Genomic DNA, 21,872 nt, shown 5'->3' on the forward strand with positions numbered 1-21,872 from the left:
TGCAATGTTATTTGACAAAGCTGAGGCGAGTGTATGAGGGAATAAACGGAAAACGCATCTGTAGTAATGTATATAGAATGAGGGATGTTTAATTATTTAATTTGAATAATACACTTTAATACTTCAAATTAATCATTTGAGCTTTGGCTGTAAAGTCAGTAACTAAAAGTACATAAATTACAGTAATTATTATAATGTGTGGCCTTAACTGACAGTTTGACTTTTCTTGCGTATGTAAATCATAACATCTTCCTGTTGAATCCCCCACGTTTATTAATAAGATCTTACTTGCATGTTTTTTCATCCTTCATGCCTCCTCCTCAGTTTGCTTCCCGGAGGATCTGAGGATATGTTTAACCAGTTCTTCCACTTTAGACAGTCAGTGCTGACACACACTATTGAACTACACTTTTCAACGAGTAGCCTCCTGTGTACGTGACACCTTTCTGCAAGTCACTATTTATAGGATTGTGCAGTGTCTTGTGAATGAGACCGTTCACACTGGGATCTCTCTCAGGGTTTCGTTCTCCGTGGTCTAGTTATGTTTTGAGGAAATCTTGCTTGGGAAATCAACCTTTATAAATCCATGGTTCTTTTGTTAAGCATATGAAATTTCCACAGCTTTTATGAAGAACACTGTTATCATCAGATAAATGCTGTGGTGAAACAGGACATGGGGAAAAAAGCAGCTCATGATATAATAATTAATGACTTTATATCCTAGTTAGGATAATATATTCCAGTCACAACGCTGCATCAGATAATGAAAATACAAAGTGCATACACTTCATCTCTCTTCTATATGAATGTGTGTCAAATTACATTTACAAAATCCATTAATTATGCTTTTATCGGTTTCAAATGCCAGTTCAGGCAGAGATAGCACCCCGGTTCATAGTAACTGCTGAAGCACATAATCAGATCTTTGTGTGTAGAAAAATGTATTCACGTGAATACATCAAAAGGGTTAGGGACAGCTAAAGCACACAAACTTCCTAAATTATTTTTGAGGTGTTCATGAAGTAAAAAAAACAGATCAGTATTATCCATAAAGTGACCTTGGCTTATCCAGCCAAATACAGGACTGTGAATGCAGAGCATGAAACACTTCACAGCAAATATCAACGAATTCAATGTAATGTATAATTCCTCAAACTGGCAATGCTTATACACCTAAATTATAATGTATTGAATCATCTAATGACAGGAGGCTAGCTAATCTTTATGGTTGGGTTCCCACCAGAGCAAAACAAAACTTCAACCCCCTGCCAATCCCAGAGTACAGCCTGTGTACTAGATACATTTCAACTGAGCAGAGGGAAAAAACATCTGGAAAAACAGACTTGTGATTTGGGATTGGTATTTCAGTTAAAGTATCGATTTAATCAGGCCATCAGTTTGGATGAAAGGACTTTGAAGGTTTGCCTTTCTCCTAACTAACTGCCGCTAACTCTGCCTGTTTCACACAGACCTGTGTGAATATATCCTAAGGTGTAGACCAGTTAGTCGTAATTGATTTGGGGTTGAAATTCAAATAAATTTGACTAGGGATGTTTTCATGCAAAAGTAAGATCGCCTCAGCTGCCAAGGCATGGTGTCGTATTAATGTGTGTTTACCCCATCATACATCAACCCCCACAGAAAGGTTAACAAATGACTAAACATGATCAGTCATGCTTAGATACTTTGAGAAAGAAGAATGCTTACTAGTTAAAACTACCACTTGAAATTACTTTGCTATGTTGTTCACATTAATATGCAGTGTTATTCTGGGGTGCTGCAAACCTCTGGCAAGTCTCAGCTCCTTATTAAGATGAGTTCCTCTGCATGTGCTGGCACATTGAACCAGGCAATCTGTCACTATTTTCCATGGGTAGCATAATTCAAACGTGTTTACGATAGTTCATGTTGCAGCTGTAGAAGTACAACAAATGAAAACCTAGAGGACTGTACAGGGTTGATCTGAAACACATGCGCCAATTTTAGTTTCAGATCTTATCATCATTCGATTTACTTTTATTTACATGTTTAGTCTTTTCATTGTTGAATACCTGCTGTGATTGCTCTTGATTTCCAGCAGGACAATTGTCCAATTAAACTGTGATGTTGAGGGTGAACTGGCTCTGTAATAACAGAGGATTTGTCTGTACAGCTCGAGGATCTTTACTTTAAGATAAACTTTCAGATAATGCAAAACCTGAAGAAAAAATGTACGTCTTTCAAGTAAATTCGCTGAGAAAGGTTATTAATCCAGTCATAAGTTCCTCGGAAATTAAGACACGGTACTAAAACAAACATGTCTATCTAATGACAGGACTGGAGATGCACATGTTATCTGATACTTTGTTAACTGTGTTGATTTGTGAATACCTCCTGCACTGAGTTCTTAGTGTATGTATGTATCTTAATTTGGTTTGTAATGTTGTATTGTCGTAAGAAACTACATTTGTTTGCCTGTAATCAATCAATAAAACTTTGACATGAACATGATTTGACGCTGTTTGGGTTTTTATTCCCTCCCTTCCCTTTAAAATTGATTACTTTGTTAACACTTTCTAACACTGTTCAAATCATGTTCATGCTGCATGCTGCAAAACACATACTGCCCCATTTTCAGTATTTGGATGTAAACAATAAACACAAACACATACTGTATTATTCAACCAAACAATCTCACTAGAGTCAAACGATCTTATTATAACACAAAAATGTGGGAAATAATAATCTTTAGTATATGGAATTGTAGCACCTGTTTAACTTAAATGGGATATAAACCAACATATTAGGCAGAAATTAGTACATGGTTGATACTAATTTAAACCTTAGGTAGGAGAAAGGATCTCTGGAGTCTAGGATTATTTCCTAACCTCAGACTAACTCTGTAATGGAATTGCATAAGTGTACGTAGTAGTTATATTTAGCCCATTGTCGGGGGAAATTAAAATACCTGTGCCACACTTTTAGTTTTTTAAGATACTGATAACTTTGCAGTACAGTGTCACTCCTGGTCTTCACAGTCTCCTGTGCTGTGGCTCAGTACCAGGATTGTGGCATCTCTGCAGTGCTCTTTCATCATTCACGAAAGAAAAATAAAAAAACAGAGATGTTTTGGCTTTTCTGTGTCCTACTGTTATTTCAGGCTTACCACCAGGGATGTAGATAATAATAATCAACCAAAAAACTTAATTTATTTGTTATTATCATTGTTCTGAAGATGGTCAAAGGGGAAATCAGAGCAGGAGACACCTCTTCCTGATAGCAAGAGCCCAGAGCATGACACAACACAGAAAAGCTGTTTTTGAGCAGAAGCATGTGATATAAGCTTAAAACTGAGCACTAAGCTTAAAAGGTCAATGAATAATGTGGTGACATACAGAACACATTTTTTCCTGTTCTGTGTTTATTGACACTTCATCAAACTGTAAAAATAATAATAATAATTTTAAAAAATAACATAAATCTCAAATAGTGAGGTACTGTTGCAAAGAGAGGTGTGCTCTATTAGAATAGCTGTGCCAGGTGAGCCGCTGTTCAGGAAAGGAACACCCAAGACACATCAGTTTAAATGGGATTAAAAAAAAAAGGACGTCTTTCAAATCACAAAATTACAGACTTGTCCCCAGTCCTGTTGTTATGCATCAGTAGTAGAAAAAGTCCCTGGGAACTAGTCTGTAATTTTGTGATTTGAAAGGCAAGTCACATGTGATCTAGGCCTATGTGGAGGGTAGATATGTTTAACATTAAAAGCACTCTCACTATAATTAGCCTACATGTCCTTGTGACTATTTATAATTACATTACAATTTGGATTAAGTACACATGTATTTACTAAATAATCACTTTGTATATTCAGTGTAATTAGGCACACCAAGTAAAACCATACCAAATATTTTATTGTATCTATGTATGCTACTACAAGAATAAAGATTGACAATGATAGGTAATGATAACTTGAAGAATATCCAACAAAGCATTAAGAATTACTGTGTGTTCTGTACTGGGGATAGCTATATTAAGATTATTGAAGACTAATATTGATATTGAAATAAAACGTTTATAGTGTAGTGATAAATATGTCCACTCATGTCCTCACTATATTTAGCCCATATCTGTGTATATATGCTAATGAAAAAGACCAAATCTAACTCCGGTAAGGTTGTAAAAAAGTTGTGCATTGTAACTCCCAGTGAAGTGGTCAGCGGTTTAGACATTGTGAAGATTCTCGTGAACTGTAACTGTAACTGTATTCCCAAACGCAGGGCTGAAGTCAACAATATTCCCAGATCCGCCAAAAGGAAACTCAACAACAAAGACTCCTGCAGGCCCTCCTGGCCAAGGCAAGCTGTCATTGCATCCGCTTGGTGTTACTGAACATAATATCACAAACTGCATACAAAGAGAAACTGGCTAACAGTCCGTCACCTCCATAATATGACATAACTCATGCACAGTGCATCTCATACAACCCATGTCTCCCCTCACCCATTGTGGTATAGCTGTACTAAAAACGAATGAAAAATGGCAACCCAGAGTCATGGATGAGATTAAGGAATGCATTGTCGAGCCCCCAAATTTATCCATCGGATTGCAGTTTTCAAAACAAAGCTGAATGATTTGTTTCATATTTCACATTTCACATTTCACATGTCATATTTCATGTCATATCTCTTGTTTGAAGTAACCCATTTAAATTCACCGAAACCTGTGAATCAAATTACTTTTATGTCTGTTAGTTATCTTAAGGTAAAGGTGATTATTAACTCATTATATAACAAACATTTTAAGACTACTATTTATATTATCATTATTTGCTGAGAATGTATTGTAAAACACTCCTTTAGCAAAGAAAGGACATGGACGGTCTGTGCACAATCTGACAAAAAACAACAGAAACAGAAATTATGGTTTTCATGTGAGAAACACATCTTGTTTGGAGTGTTTTTGCACCACACAGTGTGACAATGCAAACAGTATTAATCCTTCATTGAATTCCATCATTTGTTTTCTTAATTTACGTTCTTTGACTGTAGGAGAGACTGTAAAAGCAGCAATAACTCACAATTCAACTAAGGGGAACCTGCTGCCCAAGAAGCCCGCAGCCTCTGCTGTGAAAGGCAAGCCGTCTCCGCTCCTGGCCGTAATAACAAATCTTTGTCTGCTCGGAATTGATATCAGTGTTTTCCCATTCATTTTGATACTGACAGTAAACTGACATGCTTCAGTACTTTCATAGAGCAGTATGAACCAGAACAAATATAACACGTAACTGACAAAGTACACACAAACTTAATATAATTTTCACCACTCTGAAAAAATTGTTAAATTACTCCTAGAATAAGAATAAATTATCTAGATTTTCTGCAAATAAATTTGAGGAAACCCTACACGCTCAATAGCTTGTTGCCTTTGCATTTGAATACTAACTTGAGAAGTGTAATGAAAAACATGGGGGTTATGCTAAGGAACAGAACTCCCAACACCCAGTTTCCATCTATATGCTTTTGTAATTGAACAATAATACAAATTTAGAGACATGCTATTAATTCCAAATTAAAATAACACATACATTATCTATTTTTATTTTGCTGTATGCAGAGTCACAGCCTACAGTAAACCCAGCTCCAAATAAAGGAAATCCAATGAAAAAGATGTCACTGATGTCATACACATAGATAATACCATTAATATCAATAAACATGCCTATCAACAGGACTCACAACACGCAGTTTGAATTTGTATGATTTTGTAATTGTTTAAATATAATCTGGCAGTGTCGAGGGTCATGGGTTTAATCCCAGGTGGGGGACACTGCTGCTGTACCCTTGAGCAAGGCACTGTACCTAGATGGCTCCAGTGCAAACCCAGCTGTATAAATATGTAGCCTAATTGTTTTTAAAAAGAATGCGATAAATTTCAACCAATGTAAGTCTCCTTGGATAAGGGTGTCTGCTAAGAAAAGTTAATAATGAATTTTAAAAAAAACAGATACAGTTAGGCCCATAAATATTTGGACAGTGACTCAATTGTCATCATTCTGGCTCTGTACGCCACCACAATGGATTTGAAAGGAAACAATCAAGATGTGCTTTAAGTGTAGACTGTCATCTTTAGGATTTGCAACCAAGTATTGAAACTCACAATTTAATTCATGATTATGTTAGTTTGTCCAAAAACTTTTGAACCCCTAAAATTGGAGGGACCACATATAAAAATGGGTCTAATTCCTACACTGTTCAGCCAATTTGGATGTAACTACCCTCAAATTAAAGATGACAGTCTACACTTAAAGCACATCTTGATTGTTTCCTTTGAAATCCATTGTGGTGGTGCAGAGCCAAAATGATGTCAATTGTGTCACTGTCCAAATATTTGTGGACCTGACTGTATGTTTGTTATTAATTCCAAATTCAAGTAACTTACACTTTGTTATGTCATAAATATTTCTGTATGCAGAGTCAAAGCCTACAGTAAATCCAGATCCAAAAAAAGGGAACCCAACAACAAAGAAAACCTTAACAACTCTTGTCAAAGGCAAGGTCCTCTTCCACTGCGGTCATACACATCATACACACCAGTAATGTCAAATGCTAATAAACAGTACTCACAATGCCCAATTTGAATTAGTATTATTTTTTAATTGTTTGAATACAATGATAAAATGTATATATTTATATATATATATATATATATACCGATATTTGCTATTAATCCAAATTCAAGTAACAGATTAAATTAAAATGTATACATTTTTATTTTTCTGTATGCAGAATCAAAGGCTACAGTAAACCCAGCTCCAAATAAAGGGAACCCAACGACAAAGAAAACTTTCACACCTTTTGTCAAAGGCAAGGTCCTCTTTCACTGATGTCATACACATAGATAATACCATAAGACACACCAGTAATATCAATAAACATGCTCATGAACTGTACTCACAACGCCCAGTTTTAAGTATTATTTTTGAATTATTTGAATACAATGATAAAATGTATACAGATGGGTGACAAACTAAAGGAAAAACCTGAATTAAAGAGTGGAGGAACATAATGAATGCAGATGCCTACAAACAGGTGTACTGCATGATGCAATTAAGCAATTAAGATCATATCATGCTATGTGGCATGTATGAAAATGCTGAGCAGGTCCAGTTCACCTCGATTTTGAATCAACATGGCAGTGCATAAACCCCTCATTACAAAGACAAATGCACATTTGAGAGTTCAGTGGTGCTAAAACCATGGGTACTGGCCTACAGAGATGTGGGAAAAAGTGATATGGTCAGATGAGTCATCCTTCCATATCCCCAAAAATATCATGGGCAAGTGCATGTGTGGCGACACCAAGAGAACGGTACAGGCCTGACTGCTTGACCCCTACAGAAAGGGGGTCCGGAGTCTCTGTTATGCTGTGGGGGGCATTTTCCTGGCATGGGTTGGGTCCACTTGTCCCCTTAGAGGGAAGGGTCACTGCAATCCATTACAAAGTTATTCTGAGTGATCACCTTTATCCTATGGTGAAACATTTCTATCCTGATGGGAGTGGTCTCTTCCAGGATGACAATGCCCCCATCCACAGGGCACAAGGGCTCACTGTACGGTCTGATGAGTATGAAAATGATCTGAATCATATGCTATGGCCTTCACAGTCACCAGATCTCAACCCAGTTGAACACCTATGGGAGATTTTGGACCGACGTGTTAGACAGCGCTCTCCACCACCATCATCAAAACCCCAAATGAGGGAATATCTTTTGGAAGAATGGCGTTCATCCCTCCAGTAGAGTCCAGAGACTCGTAGAATCTGTGCCAAGAGCATTGAAGCTGTTCTGGCAGCTCGTGGTGGCCCAACACCTTACTGAGACACTTCATGTTGGTTTTTCCTTTAATTTGTCACCCATCTGTATGTATATATATACCAAGATATGCCATCAAATCCAAATTCAAGTAATTTATACATTATCTCATCTATTTTTATTTTTCTGTATGCAGAATCAAAGGCTACAGTAAACCCAGCTCCAAATAAAGGGAACTCAACGACAAAGAAAACTTTAACACCTTCTGTTAAAGGCAAGGTCCTCTTTCACTGATGTCATACACATCGATAATACCATCAGACATACCAGTAATATCAATAAACATGCTTATGAACTTATGAACGCCCAGTTTTAATTACTATTGTTTTTAATTATTTTAATACAATTATATATATATATACACTCACCTAAAGGATTATTAGGAACACCATACTAATACTGTGTTGGACCCACTTTCGCCTTCAGAACTGCCTTAATTCTACGTGGCATTGATTCAACAAGGTGCTGAAAGCATTCTTTAGAAATGTTGGCCCATATTGATAGGATAGCATCTTGCAGTTGATGGAGAGTGGTACCCGGTGGGGTCTTCTGCTGTTGTAGCCCATCCGCCTCAAGGTTGTACGTGTACAACGTACAACCTTGAGGCGCACTCATCTCCACTACAAACAGGAAAAAGAGGCTACAATTTGCACAAGCTCACCAAAATTGGACAGTTGAAGACTGGAAAAATGTTGCCTGGTCTGATGAGTCTCGATTTCTGTTGAGACATTCAGGTGGTAGAGTCAGAATTTGGCGTAAACAGAATGAGAACATGGATCCATCATGCCTTGTTACCACTGTGCAGGCTGGTGGTGGTGGTGTAATGGTGTGGGGGATGTTTTCTTGGCACACTTTAGGCCCCTTAGTGCCAATTGGGCATCGTTTAAATGCCACGGCCTACCTGAGCATTGTTTCTGACCATGTCCATCCCTTTATGACCACCATGTACCCATCCTCTGATGGCTACTTCCAGCAGGATAATGCACCATGTCACAAAGGTCGAATCATTTCAAATTGGTTTCTTGAACATGACAATGAGTTCACTGTACTAAACTGGCCCCCACAGTCACCAGATCTCAACCCAATAGAGCATCTTTGGGATGTGGTGGAACGGGAGCTTCGTGCCCTGGATGTGCATCCCACAAATCTCCATCAACTGCAAGATACTATCCTATCAATATGGGCCAACATTTCTAAAGAATGCTTTCAGCACCTTGTTGAATCAATGCCACGTAGAATTAAGGCAGTTCTGAAGGCGAAAGGGGGTCAAACACAGTATTAGTATGGTGTTCCTAATAATCCTTTAGGTGAGTGTATATACTGAGATATGCTATCAAATCCAAATTCAAGTAACAACATGATCTCATCAATTTTTATTTTTCTGTATGCAGAATCAAAGACTACAGTAAACCCAGCTCCAAATAACGGGAACTCAACGACAAAGAAAACTTTCACACCTCTTGTCAAAGGCAAGGTCATTCTGGGGTCATACACGACAGAGTAGAGCTTTGGAGGTGATGTAGTTGAAATAAATCCTGAGGTGTATTCATGCCCATGGGTTACTAATGTGGGGGTGTTATAATTAGGCCACCTACCTCAGTCTGTGACCAGGGTTCAGTAAACTATGAGCATTCATTTTGAATTGTAGTGATTCCTAGTCATGGCCAAATTGTGATGAAGATGAAGGGTGTGCAAAAATGTAATTAACCTCAAGGATTTTGTTAGTTTTTTCTCCCAATTATGTCCATTAAGAGAGTTGAAGAATGGTTTGTGTATATGTTTGATCAATCCTTAATTAATTATTGTTTTGTTGCACAAGCCTGTATTATTATTTTATTTTTTAAGAGGAAGGTATGTTTTCACTGTGAGTGCTGCAATACTTTACGATAGAGGGATATAGGGATGTTTGATAAGAGGCAGGATTTAGGAGAAGGAAAGAGCTGTGCAACTGTATTTATGGACATGTGTTTTCTACCTTTTTAAATTTTTCTTTTACAAATACGTGGTAACTCAAAACTTCTAAAACTGATTGATTATATATGTAGTTTTCAGAAAGTACCAGATTATAAGCACCCTGTAAATCTTTTTGTATTATTATGACCTGACTGAAAAGTAATTCTGAAACGGTTTACAAAGGCGAGATTCTGTTCAGTTTTCTTAACACGCATCTAAATATAGTTCACTGAGTCCTATAGTTCACTGTTGAAGATCCCTTTCAATTGCTTCACAATTGGCAGGTGGGAGACAAAAGTACTCTTTGAGCTATCAGTTAATCTAATATTGTATTTCTTCTTTTGCCAGTGGGATCATACTGTTCTTTAAGGGTCTACAAACTGTTGATAGAGTTCAGACAAAAAACTACATTTCAGTTTTTTGTTAATTACTGTTGTTCTCTTGTAAAATACTAGGGATGGTGATTCATTGAAGACATGACCAAATAAAAAAAAAATTTAAAAAGTGAATAAAATGTGTTTGAGATCTCATGATCACAAGATAATTTGTGTCAGGGTCTTGATATTGCCATCCAATAACTCCGGGCCTTGATGCCACAAACCGTCATGATGTTATCTTGAGATGGGAGTTTCTAAACAGCCAAACCTCTTAGACGAGTTATCTTGTGATCTGGAGAAGACTGGTCTGAAATACAAACATACAGAGCGGAATTATCTTGAGATCTTATACACCCCAACTTGTTAGTAATTAGTAGTAGTTTGTTAACAATTAATACTCAGTTTAAGGTCTAAAATCTGAATCTAATTTTTATAAGTAGGTGAATTTGTATGCTATATCTACTTTAAAAGTAATTAATGCATTCTGTTGAGACTTTGCTGTGGAGAGTAAAAGCAAACAAATGATAAAAATAACAAATAAATAAATACATAAATTACTAAACTAAAAAATATCATTTTAAGATAGAACAGATCTTTAAAATTAAAAAGAGCAATTAAGATAATGATAGACGATTACAAATTCCTGTGTGTTTACAATGTATTTAGTGAACCCCAGCTTCTGGTGTTTAAGTATAAAAGCCAATAATGCACAATATCATCTTACATAAACATCAGCAAAAACAAGCACATTAAAAGCCTTCAACACAGACAGCTGGTGGATTTTGATATTAGGTAGATACATACCGTATTAGATGTTATTCTGCATCATGTTTTTGGCACACCGGGCAAGGACCTTGCTGTAATTTAGTACAGTTTAGTTGTTTGAATACTTCGATTCATGCATGTTTGAAAAGTAGTTTAAATAAAATAAAATAAAATACATCATTCATTTTATGATTGCTTTTCAATACTGGTACTAGAAAATAATAATTTGTAATATAAGAATGTGATTCGAATTTGCACTTTTTTTTTTTTAACAACTATTTTTCTTTACCAGGTTTTAGTTAGGATTGTTAACAATGAATCAGAAACCAACAGACCACAAACTAAGAGCTGGGAACATGCATGTGCATTTAAATACTCCTTTAGTGAGCAGGAAACAACTGGGATTAACTGCAGTTTCTGATGTATATTTTCAGATTAGTAATATTGAGCTAGTAGGAAATTATTACTTTCCAGTCCTCTTTCATTCCCATGCCTGGTATGTGACACAGCACTAGGTGACAGAGCAGTCATTTGTGCACTTTCCAAAGTGAAGCCACATTCATTGCTGTAAATGCTCAGGGATTGTAACCCTATGCATCATATTTTGCTTTAACAAAGAAATCACTGGTAGTTAGATAACCGAGTGTGACAAGCAGCATATGAAGCAGCTCCACGGGGGAGTTGGCTGCGTTAGCCGATTTGACAGCACGCTACACAAGCTCTCCACTAAAAATATGTGACTCAGTTCCACAGAATGCCACAGTTACTGTATTTTCATTTCTTCTGTCTCACACTTGGCCCTTGTTAGGCTACACAACTTTATTCCAAATTCATTTTCTTTTCAGATGTACATACGAAGCTTAGCATTTACTGCTACTGAGTCTTTGAGAGAGCTTCAAGGAGCAGGAGTGTAAATTGTTGCTGCATGCCTATCCTCACTGAATGCAGCACTGTAGAGTAGTCTGGACTCATAACTGGAAGGTTGTGGGTTCAAATCCTGGTTGGGGCAGTGCTGTTGTACCCTTGAGCAAGGTACTTAACTTAGATTGCTCCAGTAAAATGCCCAGCTGTATAAATGGGTACAAATGTAAGTTGGCCTGGATAAGAGTGTCTGCTAAATGACAAATAATGTAATGAATGCCTGTGTTACATGGTGCACTGACATCATTTACTAAACAAAAGAGGGTGTCCAGAGGTTCTTAAGGCTAACAGTATATTTTAAAAAGAACCAAACTGTCTTGTAAAATCTGTCTGCACATGAGCTCATCCAGACTGGCCTGTGTATCACTGTCCTCCAAGGCATAAGAAAGAAACACAAGATTCCCTGAACTCCCTTCAATGTAGTTTCACTGCCTCTGCCTAGCCAATTCTCTTAATATGTTCTATATATAGTGCATCCAAAATTCTTTACTATAGTCAATGACGGCACCTGCCTGTATTCCTCTGTACTTCCTCTCCACAAATGGCCACTTGAATATATTTTAGTGGAACTAGAAAGCAAATCTATTGATTTTTTCAGCACATCAACACACAGTACTTCATAGTAAGTTTCCATTAGGAAGAAGGAAGAATCCTCCGTCAAAATACTACTTTTACTTGTTTGTAATTGCCAGGCAAGTCACAGTTGGGATCTTGTTCAGACATTCATTTTTTAAAAGAACCCCTCCTAATTTTTAAATATATTTTTTTACGTTTTTTATTATTTTCCAATTATTAAAAATGTGTCAGAAAGTTCAGCAGAAATTGTATCTGTCTTTTAAATATATACATTTCTACTTTGGCCAACATCTAAAATTGACATTTCCACATTTGTTCTCACTTTTATAACTACGTCAGGTGTGCTTTTCTAGCTTCTGAGCAAGTGATAAATGCTGTAGGTCATAGAGACTGAAAGGGAATAGTAGTCACTGTGGGATAATCAGTATGACCATCGTGAAATTCACATCATTCTAATGGTTGATCCATTGAGTCTAGAGTCCTAGAATTAAACTGTTTCTTAAACAGTGGCAACATAAGATGCAAGCATTATTTAAAAGGTACTGATAACAATTTAACTCCTTTATAATATGATAGCTTTATGGATGTCCTGTATTTTCTTATGTAAATGATGATGATTGATATTATTGTGTTATTATTAGTATTACTTATTAATTATCTAGTATCCTAGATTTTAGCCGAACCATGGAAATAAAGTCTAGACTGTATTATTTTGTCTCACACACTAATTTCTGTTTTCAATGGCAGAATAAAAGATGTCCTTATTTAGCACAGTGTTTTGGCACTGGGGATCCTTTTACTTCAGTTAAGCGGAAAACTTGTATTTATACAATTCAGAGATTTTACCTTGTAGCTTTAGCCACTTTGTTTCCCCGCCGTCTGAGATGCAGCTGTATGGAGAGTGTGAGACATTACGGATTGGTGTGAAAAGGCTCTATCCTGTAAGAGGGGTCAATGGATTCACTTTTATTCCTCTATCAAATAAGTGATTGCCTCTATTTTTAGATAAGAGGCTGTCTGATGAAATTCACCAGCTTTTTCTCACTGACTCCAGCACAGAAAGTTCAAGCTATTTGCAATGTCATGGACAGATAAAACAGAACACCATTAATGTAGCATGGCACCGATTTCCCACTAAGGGGAATAATTCACTCGGAGCAGCTAAAAGACTTGATAGGAGACTCCAAACATTTCCTTCTTTCGCATGGAAAACACTATAAAAACAAAATATTTTTGTAAATCTAAATGTATGTGCTTTTATGTATAACTTGAAGGCTTTTTTCTTTAATAAAGTGAATGCTATACAGACTATTATTATTTATTAATGGTAAAAAATTATCTTCTATGCAATGACTATACAGGTGTTAAATTTCACTCAGGAGCCAAAGAGTAGACTGAAAGTTGCCAAAGTAATTCAAGTGTCAATAAAGTTAAAATCAAACAAAAGTTAGTAAACTACTATCCATCCTACAGTGTAAGTTTTCTTACACACAGACTTATTGATCACTCCGTTAGAGCATCTCATCCCTTTCTTAATAACATGAAATATCTCTACACACGTACTGTATATATATATCATATCATACATTACTTTCTGTGTTGCAGAGTATCTAGTTGTTGAAACTTTTCAAGAATGCCAGGTTCAAGGGTTTTAATGAAGCACCTGTCCTCAGTGCTTCGATGATGTTTGTCAGACTTGGTATGGAGTGTTGTCTATACTGTCAGAAGTGCCTCTTGTGTCAGAAGCTGATGCCATTAGCGTGACAATCAGAAAGTAACGACACAAGACACTTGAAATGCATTAGCATCCTGCATTCTCTGGCTGTTCTGCCATTGATGATTTCCCATTTATTTCCTTTTTCTTTCCTTTCAGAGAAAAAGCCTGTTGCCAAGCCCAAGGAAGTCAAAAGTATGTGATTTATGCAGACCATATGGGAATATGATTGTAATTAGTTTTGTATAGTCTGCAGTGACACTCTCAAGTTTTAATTAAAATGAAGTCAACAACTGCAATTTATTACACTTTAATATTCTCTCATGGTTGACAATAGCGAGGGCATTCCATGTAATAGCATGGTTTATTAGTTTTCAACATGCACTGAAATGAACAGGATGTATTTACATGTAATATTCCTAAGGATGTTAATAAAAACATCACTGTTTATAAAAGTTGATCACATTAAGAATATTTAAATTAAATTTGTGGTTTGAAGACTTCAAAAATCCCCATGCGCCCCTTTGCTCAAACAACCTAGAAAATGTTCTCTTTTATTAATATTTAGAATCACTTCTGTCTTGTTGCTTGGCTACATCTGATTTAAGATATCTACATTTTAAAAACGTATGAGAAAATGTTATTGAACTACCTTTTTAGTTAACAGACACTGTGACACTGTAACTATTAGAGGGAGAAACCTCTATAATTGTAAACTCTCATGTTTGCAAAAACTGCACAAGCATGTTCAGCAAAGTGTCTTATAGTGTACTTGTTTTGCAAATGTAGAATGCAAACTGCAAGCCTCCATAAAGGCTAATTCATAGCAAATAATATTTGCATGTATTTATTATTAGGCATGGCTGAATTTAAGTGTAGTCTGTGATTAAACATATGCTATCTAAACTTGAATCATCCTTCTCAACAGGAGAAGAACCCCTCAAAAAGTCTAGCAAGGGTAAGGAACTGAAAAAGCCAGCTGAAGTAACAAGAAAGAAGTCAACACAAGATATGAAAAAAGCAGGTATGCAATGTAACAAAGTGATAGTTCAGGCAGTGAACTCGCTTTAGGTCAACAATAACACTCAATCATAGTCACAGCAAATTAGATTATCCTGCTGGAGAGCAGGGTCACGTGCCTTTCCCAATAACAGACCTTTAAAAACCTGAAACAGATCGCCCCAACCTGCACGATTAAACAGATACTTTAATCCCTTGTTTGTGATTTTACCATTTGCTGGGATCATTGGCATTGGCATTAAAAATTAGATGCGTATTCAGGGGTAATTCAGTATTATGAGGGCCTTTTCTCATTTGTACAATTCGCTTCTTGCTTAATACAGATTTAGGTCTCCAGATATTATTAACATAAAATAATTTGCCTGGAACTACTATGATCAAGATGTAGCAGTCTGCACAGAAATGTCAAGTCGCCTGTATGTTTACAGTTAAAATTATATATATATGTATAGACACACACAAGTATTCTTTAATAATCATACAGGATATTGTATTGTGGATCTGAAAAGAACACACATTGTAGCAATATTATTATTCCATGCAATGTCAATCATTTAATTTAAAAAGTGTCCCTGTATAACTCATCTTTGTAATTCATGAGATTCCTTTTTACCTAACTGATCAGATTGGATGGAAAGCATTGGAGGTGTCAGTCAAACAATTCTGTGTTTCATGCAAAGAAGGGTGAAGGAATCTTTAGTGGCACCTATGGGCCGGTAGTGAAATGAAAAGTAGTTTCAGCTCAGATTTAGTAGTTCAGTAGTTTCAGAGTTGTATTTCTTTATTGTATTACTTCAGTTTCTACACAAGATGTAAAGAGTAAAATGCATTTTAATCGGACTGAATTCTCAGCAGATTTGTCACATCACAGAGGAGATGCAGCACAGACACCCAAATGGAAACATGGGTCCCTGTTTTCTTTATACAGGATACATGTGAATGCATTATGATGTGCTGAAGCTGCTTTTCAATCCTTTTTTTTGGTACATTGCAGCGAGTGTAGTTAGCTTTGATAGTAAAACAGATTAAGAGTGTGGCTTGTTGCTACTTAAATAACAGATTATGATTTTGGCAGGTGGTAGGCTAGAGGGTTAAACAATAAACTGATTTATATTTTTTGCACACTGGGGAAGAATGAAAATGCTCAAAGTTATCCCACAAGCCTTTCAGCAGTTAAATATATTATTCATCAAAGAAAATGAAAAAATGTACATAAATTCAAAATATTGCAGTTTATACTCTTGATATTTTTCATGTTTCATGTTTTCCTTCTACAGAGAAACGGGAACCGAAGGCATCCATTATTCTAACAAGTAAATTACCAGCTCAATACTTTTCTTTGCTCTTGCTGCTTATATAGAATGTTTGTAACAAACATTAATGTACTAAGCTGTCAATAATGTAACAATTAAATATATATATATATATATATATATATATATATATATATATATATATATATACACTCACCTAAAGGATTATTAGGAACACCTGTTCAATTTCTCATTAATGCAATTATCTAACCAACCAATCAATGCATTTATGGGTGTGGTCCTGGTCAAGACAATCTCCTGAACTCCAAACTGAATGTCTGAATGGGAAAGAAAGGTGATTTAAGCAATTTTGAGCGTGGCATGGTTGTTGGTGCCAGACGGGCCGGTCTGAGTATTTCACAATCTGCTCAGTTACTGGGATTTTCACACACAACCATTTCTAGGGTTTACAAAGAATGGTGTGAAAAGGGAAAAACATCCAGTATGCGGCAGTCCTGTGGGCGAAAATGCCTTGTTGATGCTAGAGGTCAGAGGAGAATGGGCCGACTGATTCAAGCTGATAGAAGAGCAACTTTGACTGAAATAACCACTCGTTACAACCGAGGTATGCAGCAAAGCATTTGTGAAGCCACAACACCTACAACCTTGAGGCGGATGGGCTACAGCAGCAGAAGACCCCACCGGGTACCACTCATCTCCACTACAAATAGGAAAAAGAGGCTACAATTTGCACAAGCTCACCAAAATTGGACAGTTGAAGACTGGAAAAATGTTGCCTGGTCTGATGAGTCTCGATTTCTGTTGAGACATTCAGATGGTAGAGTCAGAATTTGGCGTAAACAGAATGAGAACATGGATCCATCATGCCTTGTTACCACTGTGCAGGCTGGTGGTGGTGGTGTAATGGTGTGGGGGATGTTTTCTTGGCACACTTTAGGCCCCTTAGTGCCAATTGGGCATCGTTTAAATGCCACGGCCTACCTGAGCATTGTTTCTAACCATGTCCATCCCTTTATGACCACCATGTACCCATCCTCTGATGGCTACTTCCAGCAGGATAATGCACCATGTCACAAAGGTCGAATCATTTCAAATTGGTTTCTTGAACATGACAATGAGTTCACTGTACTAAACTGGCCCCCACAGTCACCAGATCTCAACCCAATAGAGCATCTTTGGGATGTGGTGGAACGGGAGCTTCGTGCTAACGTCTTGGTGCCAGATACCACAGCACACCTTCAGAGGTCTAGTGGAGTCCATGCCTCGACGGGTCAGAGCTGTTAGTTGTTAGACCATGAGGTGTAAACAACAGTAAACAATTCAAGTACTTATTTACCTCTAATGTAAAAGGATAAAGGTGTGTGTAAAGGAATACCTTTGCTGTATTTCTAAAACTAACAGAATACTGCTCATTTTCAGAACCCAGACCTGAGAAGGCTGTTCCACCAAAAGAAAAAGGTAGGCCTATACCATTTTCTTTTGGTTTTAAAATGATTTAATATTGACCCATTTCAAGGTTCCCTTTCCTTGCCTATTGAAGTGTGATGTCATCATGTGTGTGACACAAAGGCATTTATCTGCAGTCATTTTTAATGTAAATAGCAGTTCACAAAAATAAATGTGTTTTGTTAACAATACAAATAATTGTGTTATTTGTATGGATCATTTATCACATCTTGGTTCTATATTTTATACATATGTTTGTTTTTACATTCAGCCAAAAAAAAAGTACCCCCTACTAAACCGAGAGAAAGAAAAGGTATTTGAAAGAAAGGCTGTTTGCTGTGTGTACTGATGATCACTACAATAGACTAACTGCTTTGAATGCCCATATTGACAGTATCTAGCTAAGTACATGGTGTAAGACCATGATGTCTGTATATGTATCTTAAGGCTGAAAGTAATGGCTTTGCATAATTACTTTAGTGTTACTTATTTCCTGACCCAAGGCAAAAAGGAACTAGTCATGAGGGAGCGCTGCATGATGAGTGCTGGCTATAATATGAATTTGTACCTTTTTTATTTGCATAAGAAAAGAATAAGCGTGGCAGCAAGGTGTGGCGTAACATGGAAACAAGTGTCTGTTTTTCCTTTTTGCTCATGTAGGGTTACTATTCCAATTATGCTTCATCCAGAGCTTTGGAACTATTGGTCTATTATGTAGAAAACAAAAAATATTATTTTTGTTTGCTTATTTTTTTCTTTGCTTCCCCATACAGCATTTGTGTATGCCTCACCTACATGCATACAGCGAACTGAATTATTGAGAAACACATCTGATGTCTCAATGAAAAATAGGTGTTCAATTCACAAGAAAACACTGTCCAAAAGCAGGGCAATACCCTGTGGTTAATGCTGGATTAATAAGTTGCCATTTGTAAATCAATGATATCAACAGTATGGTGATTATTGTATTATTACATTTACCCTTAAAGTAATTTAGTATCTACAGCAAGGCGAGGAACATTTTATAATGTAAAAATGGGCAAAGCAGACAACATAAGATCAGTGATTGCGTGGTGGTGACTAATGTTTAGAAAGTGGAGACAAATGACATAAACATGACCGTTGGCATTCCCACTGCGGGAGGATGTGATTTCAGTTATCAAATACACTGTTATAGAAACTACAATTTGGCTCATACAATGGACAAATCATCAGGTGGGTGGTTTACCCAGATCCTAAAGTCCAAAGTCTATACCTTAGTGTCCATGTTGTACAATATCATCAAAGATACAAGCGATCCATGCAACTTTGTTTTTTAGTTGATCAAGATGTTCAAAAAATATGTTAATGTACGGTATATATGAAGGCCATGGTAAAGATATTACACAGATAATAGTGATGTAGTGTCAGGTCACAGTAACTTGCAAATACATTTTTGTATTCATTCGTTCCATGGATTTAGTTTCTTCCTGTGAGGATGTTCTGTTCTTATTTTTTTATTTTTAGCTGAGAAGAAACCGGAGGCAAAGCCAAAAGAAACAAAACGTAAGTGTTTATTTTATTCTGCATTAATGGATTTTTGGCAAGCGAGGACTGTGCTGTGCCTGGCAAACCTGCGATGACTCGGGGGAATGAGATTTCCACCACACAATGAACCAGAGACAGTGCTGAGACCATGGCTCTTCTCACAGGACCACTCTGCTGGCTAAATACATTCACTATAATGCTGGAATGAAGTATAGCATAGCGATTTTCGTTCAAAATGAGTTTCAAAACCAGAATGAAAGGATGCAGTAGAGAAGTTAGGATAAAAATCGTTTGATATTATAACACCTTGAATTAAATTAATGATATATGTATTTATTTTACTATTTTTGAATGACAGATGCTTAGTGTGACTTTCAACAAAACTGTATTTTTTTTAGACACAGAGGAGGCTGCTGCACCAAAATTACTTCCAGGTAGTCTCCATAGAGAGTTTCTCCCATCTCAATTTTGTCAACATATATAATTCATTTTCATCCCCAATAACACCATCTGCTGGAGAAACCCTGCCTCACACTGTACACTGTATTGGACAACTTTACACACAAGTTATATTCATATAATCTTCACCATGATGTTGTTTACATACATATACATAGACACATACATGCATGTGGGTTTGCTAACACTGGCACATCCATTTTGACGAGTACGCAAGCAGATATTTTTACATGCATGCCAAGCTCTGAAGAATCCCTTTGCATGGCTGTCACAGAGCACGTCACAGATTGAGAATGAATACAAAAAAAAGACTAATAATGACCTAGCGAATTGCCTGTGGGACATAAGGAGATCACATTGACAACACCGGACAGTTACCAGAGCAAAGTGGAATTTTTCTTTAATAATGCAAGTGCCCGTGTGATCAAAGTGAGCTCACTGGCAGCAACTGAACAGAAGGGGTACAGGCTTGAACTGCGGCGGCTACAGACAGGAATCTGTTGGGCACCTCGAAAGTTTTCCTAGCCAGGAGTGTAGCCACAAACACTTAGACACACTGACTAATGAGGCCCATATCACAGTAGCAGGTGCGTCACACAGTGCGGCGTCCTGCCCCGAGGAACTACTGCTTGACTTGGACTTTTGCAAGGATTCCCAGTGCAGACGGCGACATCATAACAGACATTTGTTGTGTCATTAATATCCCAGATGGGCCAAACTTAAAAGCAATTGCAGTCATTTAACACCAATTAGCATAGATTTACTAGCCAAAAAACATGTGGCACATTACTGAAGAGGGTCATTGTAGTTTGTCAAGCTGTTGCAAGAGTTACTAACAGCAGAAGAATATCCATGGCCCATATCACACAATTGTTTATTCTTTATTCTAAAAGTGAATTATGAATCTATATAATTGCATGTTTTGTTCATACTTGATACCATGTTTTACGTTAACTAAAAACTCAGGAAGGCAAGTACTGTCCTTATTGTAAACCATATCCAAATGCTACTCCCAACAGTACAGAAATATTATCTAAAAAACATTTCCAAAAAATTAGTGCTAGGAACTTATACAGATGGATTTGCATTGAAGAGCCTGGTTTTTGGAATGGGTGTTAACATCATGACAAACTGGAATAAGCCTTAATCTAGATGGTCATTTCTATTAAAGTTATCATATTTATTTGGTGACTCAACTGTATGAAATGCAGTTATAATAAATATTTAAAATATCAATTATTCTGCAGATTGTGTTAAGACTTGTTTTCATTGCAGGTAAAATGGAGAAAGTTATAAAGAAAGAAGGTATTTGTCATTATCTTTACTAACAGCTAAACATTACTGGTAGATAAGATTATAAATAAATAAAACTGAGATGAAAAAACACAACTGCATGAAACATCAACTTCTCATTTCTTAACATGCCTCTAGTTAAAACAATACTTTCTAAAAAACAAATGTCTAAATTATTAATGACATTATTGTGATGGTGTGTCTGTTCATTTCAGCTAAACCAGAAAAAGTTGTGCAGAAAGAAGGTAAGTGATCCTTCGTGTTCCTATATGTTTAAATTTTCATGTTAATGTTGTTCCCTGTGGTATAATATTCAAGTCCAAATTAAACACATGCTTAACACATCCCAAATGATTCACAATGAAAACAAAGAATAAATTCAGAATAATAAAAGATACACTGAAGAATTAGAACAGGATTTGTACAGCTTGATATGTTTCATTATCATATCCATGCAAAAATGTCTTTGACATGATTACAGCAGAAAAACATTGATACATTAAAAATGTAAGCAACATAAATTCTCAATTAACAGATGTTTGATTCTGGGAATGCTGTGTTAACAGGGGATGTTTATTAAAATACATATGCAGACATGTGCTTTGCTTGTGCAGTACAGCTGACTCTTCAGTGAAAGTATCTGCAGAATCATTTCAATGCCCAATCTGAGTTGGTTTTTTTTATGGGATTTTGAT

At 36.5% G+C, this 21,872-nt stretch overlaps 1 protein-coding gene across 18 annotated transcripts in view; it reads left to right on the forward strand.

Annotated features, from left to right (window-relative positions):
• LOC136751619 (triadin) overlaps positions 1-21,872 on the forward strand; it is a 60,255-nt gene that overhangs the window by 2,917 nt on the left and 35,466 nt on the right. For 15 of the 18 annotated variants that reach the window (XR_010817052.1, XM_066707476.1, XM_066707415.1 and 12 more), the window contains 9 exons: positions 14,318-14,353; positions 15,087-15,182; positions 16,456-16,491; positions 17,872-17,910; positions 18,170-18,211; positions 19,405-19,443; positions 19,824-19,859; positions 21,160-21,189; positions 21,393-21,422. Coding sequence is in view for 17 of the 18 variants with exons in the window: in XM_066707476.1 (XP_066563573.1) it covers positions 14,318-14,353; positions 15,087-15,182; positions 16,456-16,491; positions 17,872-17,910; positions 18,170-18,211; positions 19,405-19,443; positions 19,824-19,859; positions 21,160-21,189; positions 21,393-21,422 (384 nt within the window). In the remaining variant the exon portion in view is untranslated. The remainder of the gene's footprint in view (positions 1-14,317; positions 14,354-15,086; positions 15,183-16,455; positions 16,492-17,871; positions 17,911-18,169; positions 18,212-19,404; positions 19,444-19,823; positions 19,860-21,159; positions 21,190-21,392; positions 21,423-21,872) is intronic. The other 3 variants (XM_066707424.1, XM_066707433.1, XM_066707467.1) reach the window with 3 other exon arrangements.

The sequence above is a fragment of the Amia ocellicauda genome, chromosome 1 (genome assembly GCF_036373705.1).
Source record: "Amia ocellicauda isolate fAmiCal2 chromosome 1, fAmiCal2.hap1, whole genome shotgun sequence".
NCBI classification, from domain to species: Eukaryota; Metazoa; Chordata; class Actinopteri; order Amiiformes; family Amiidae; genus Amia; species Amia ocellicauda.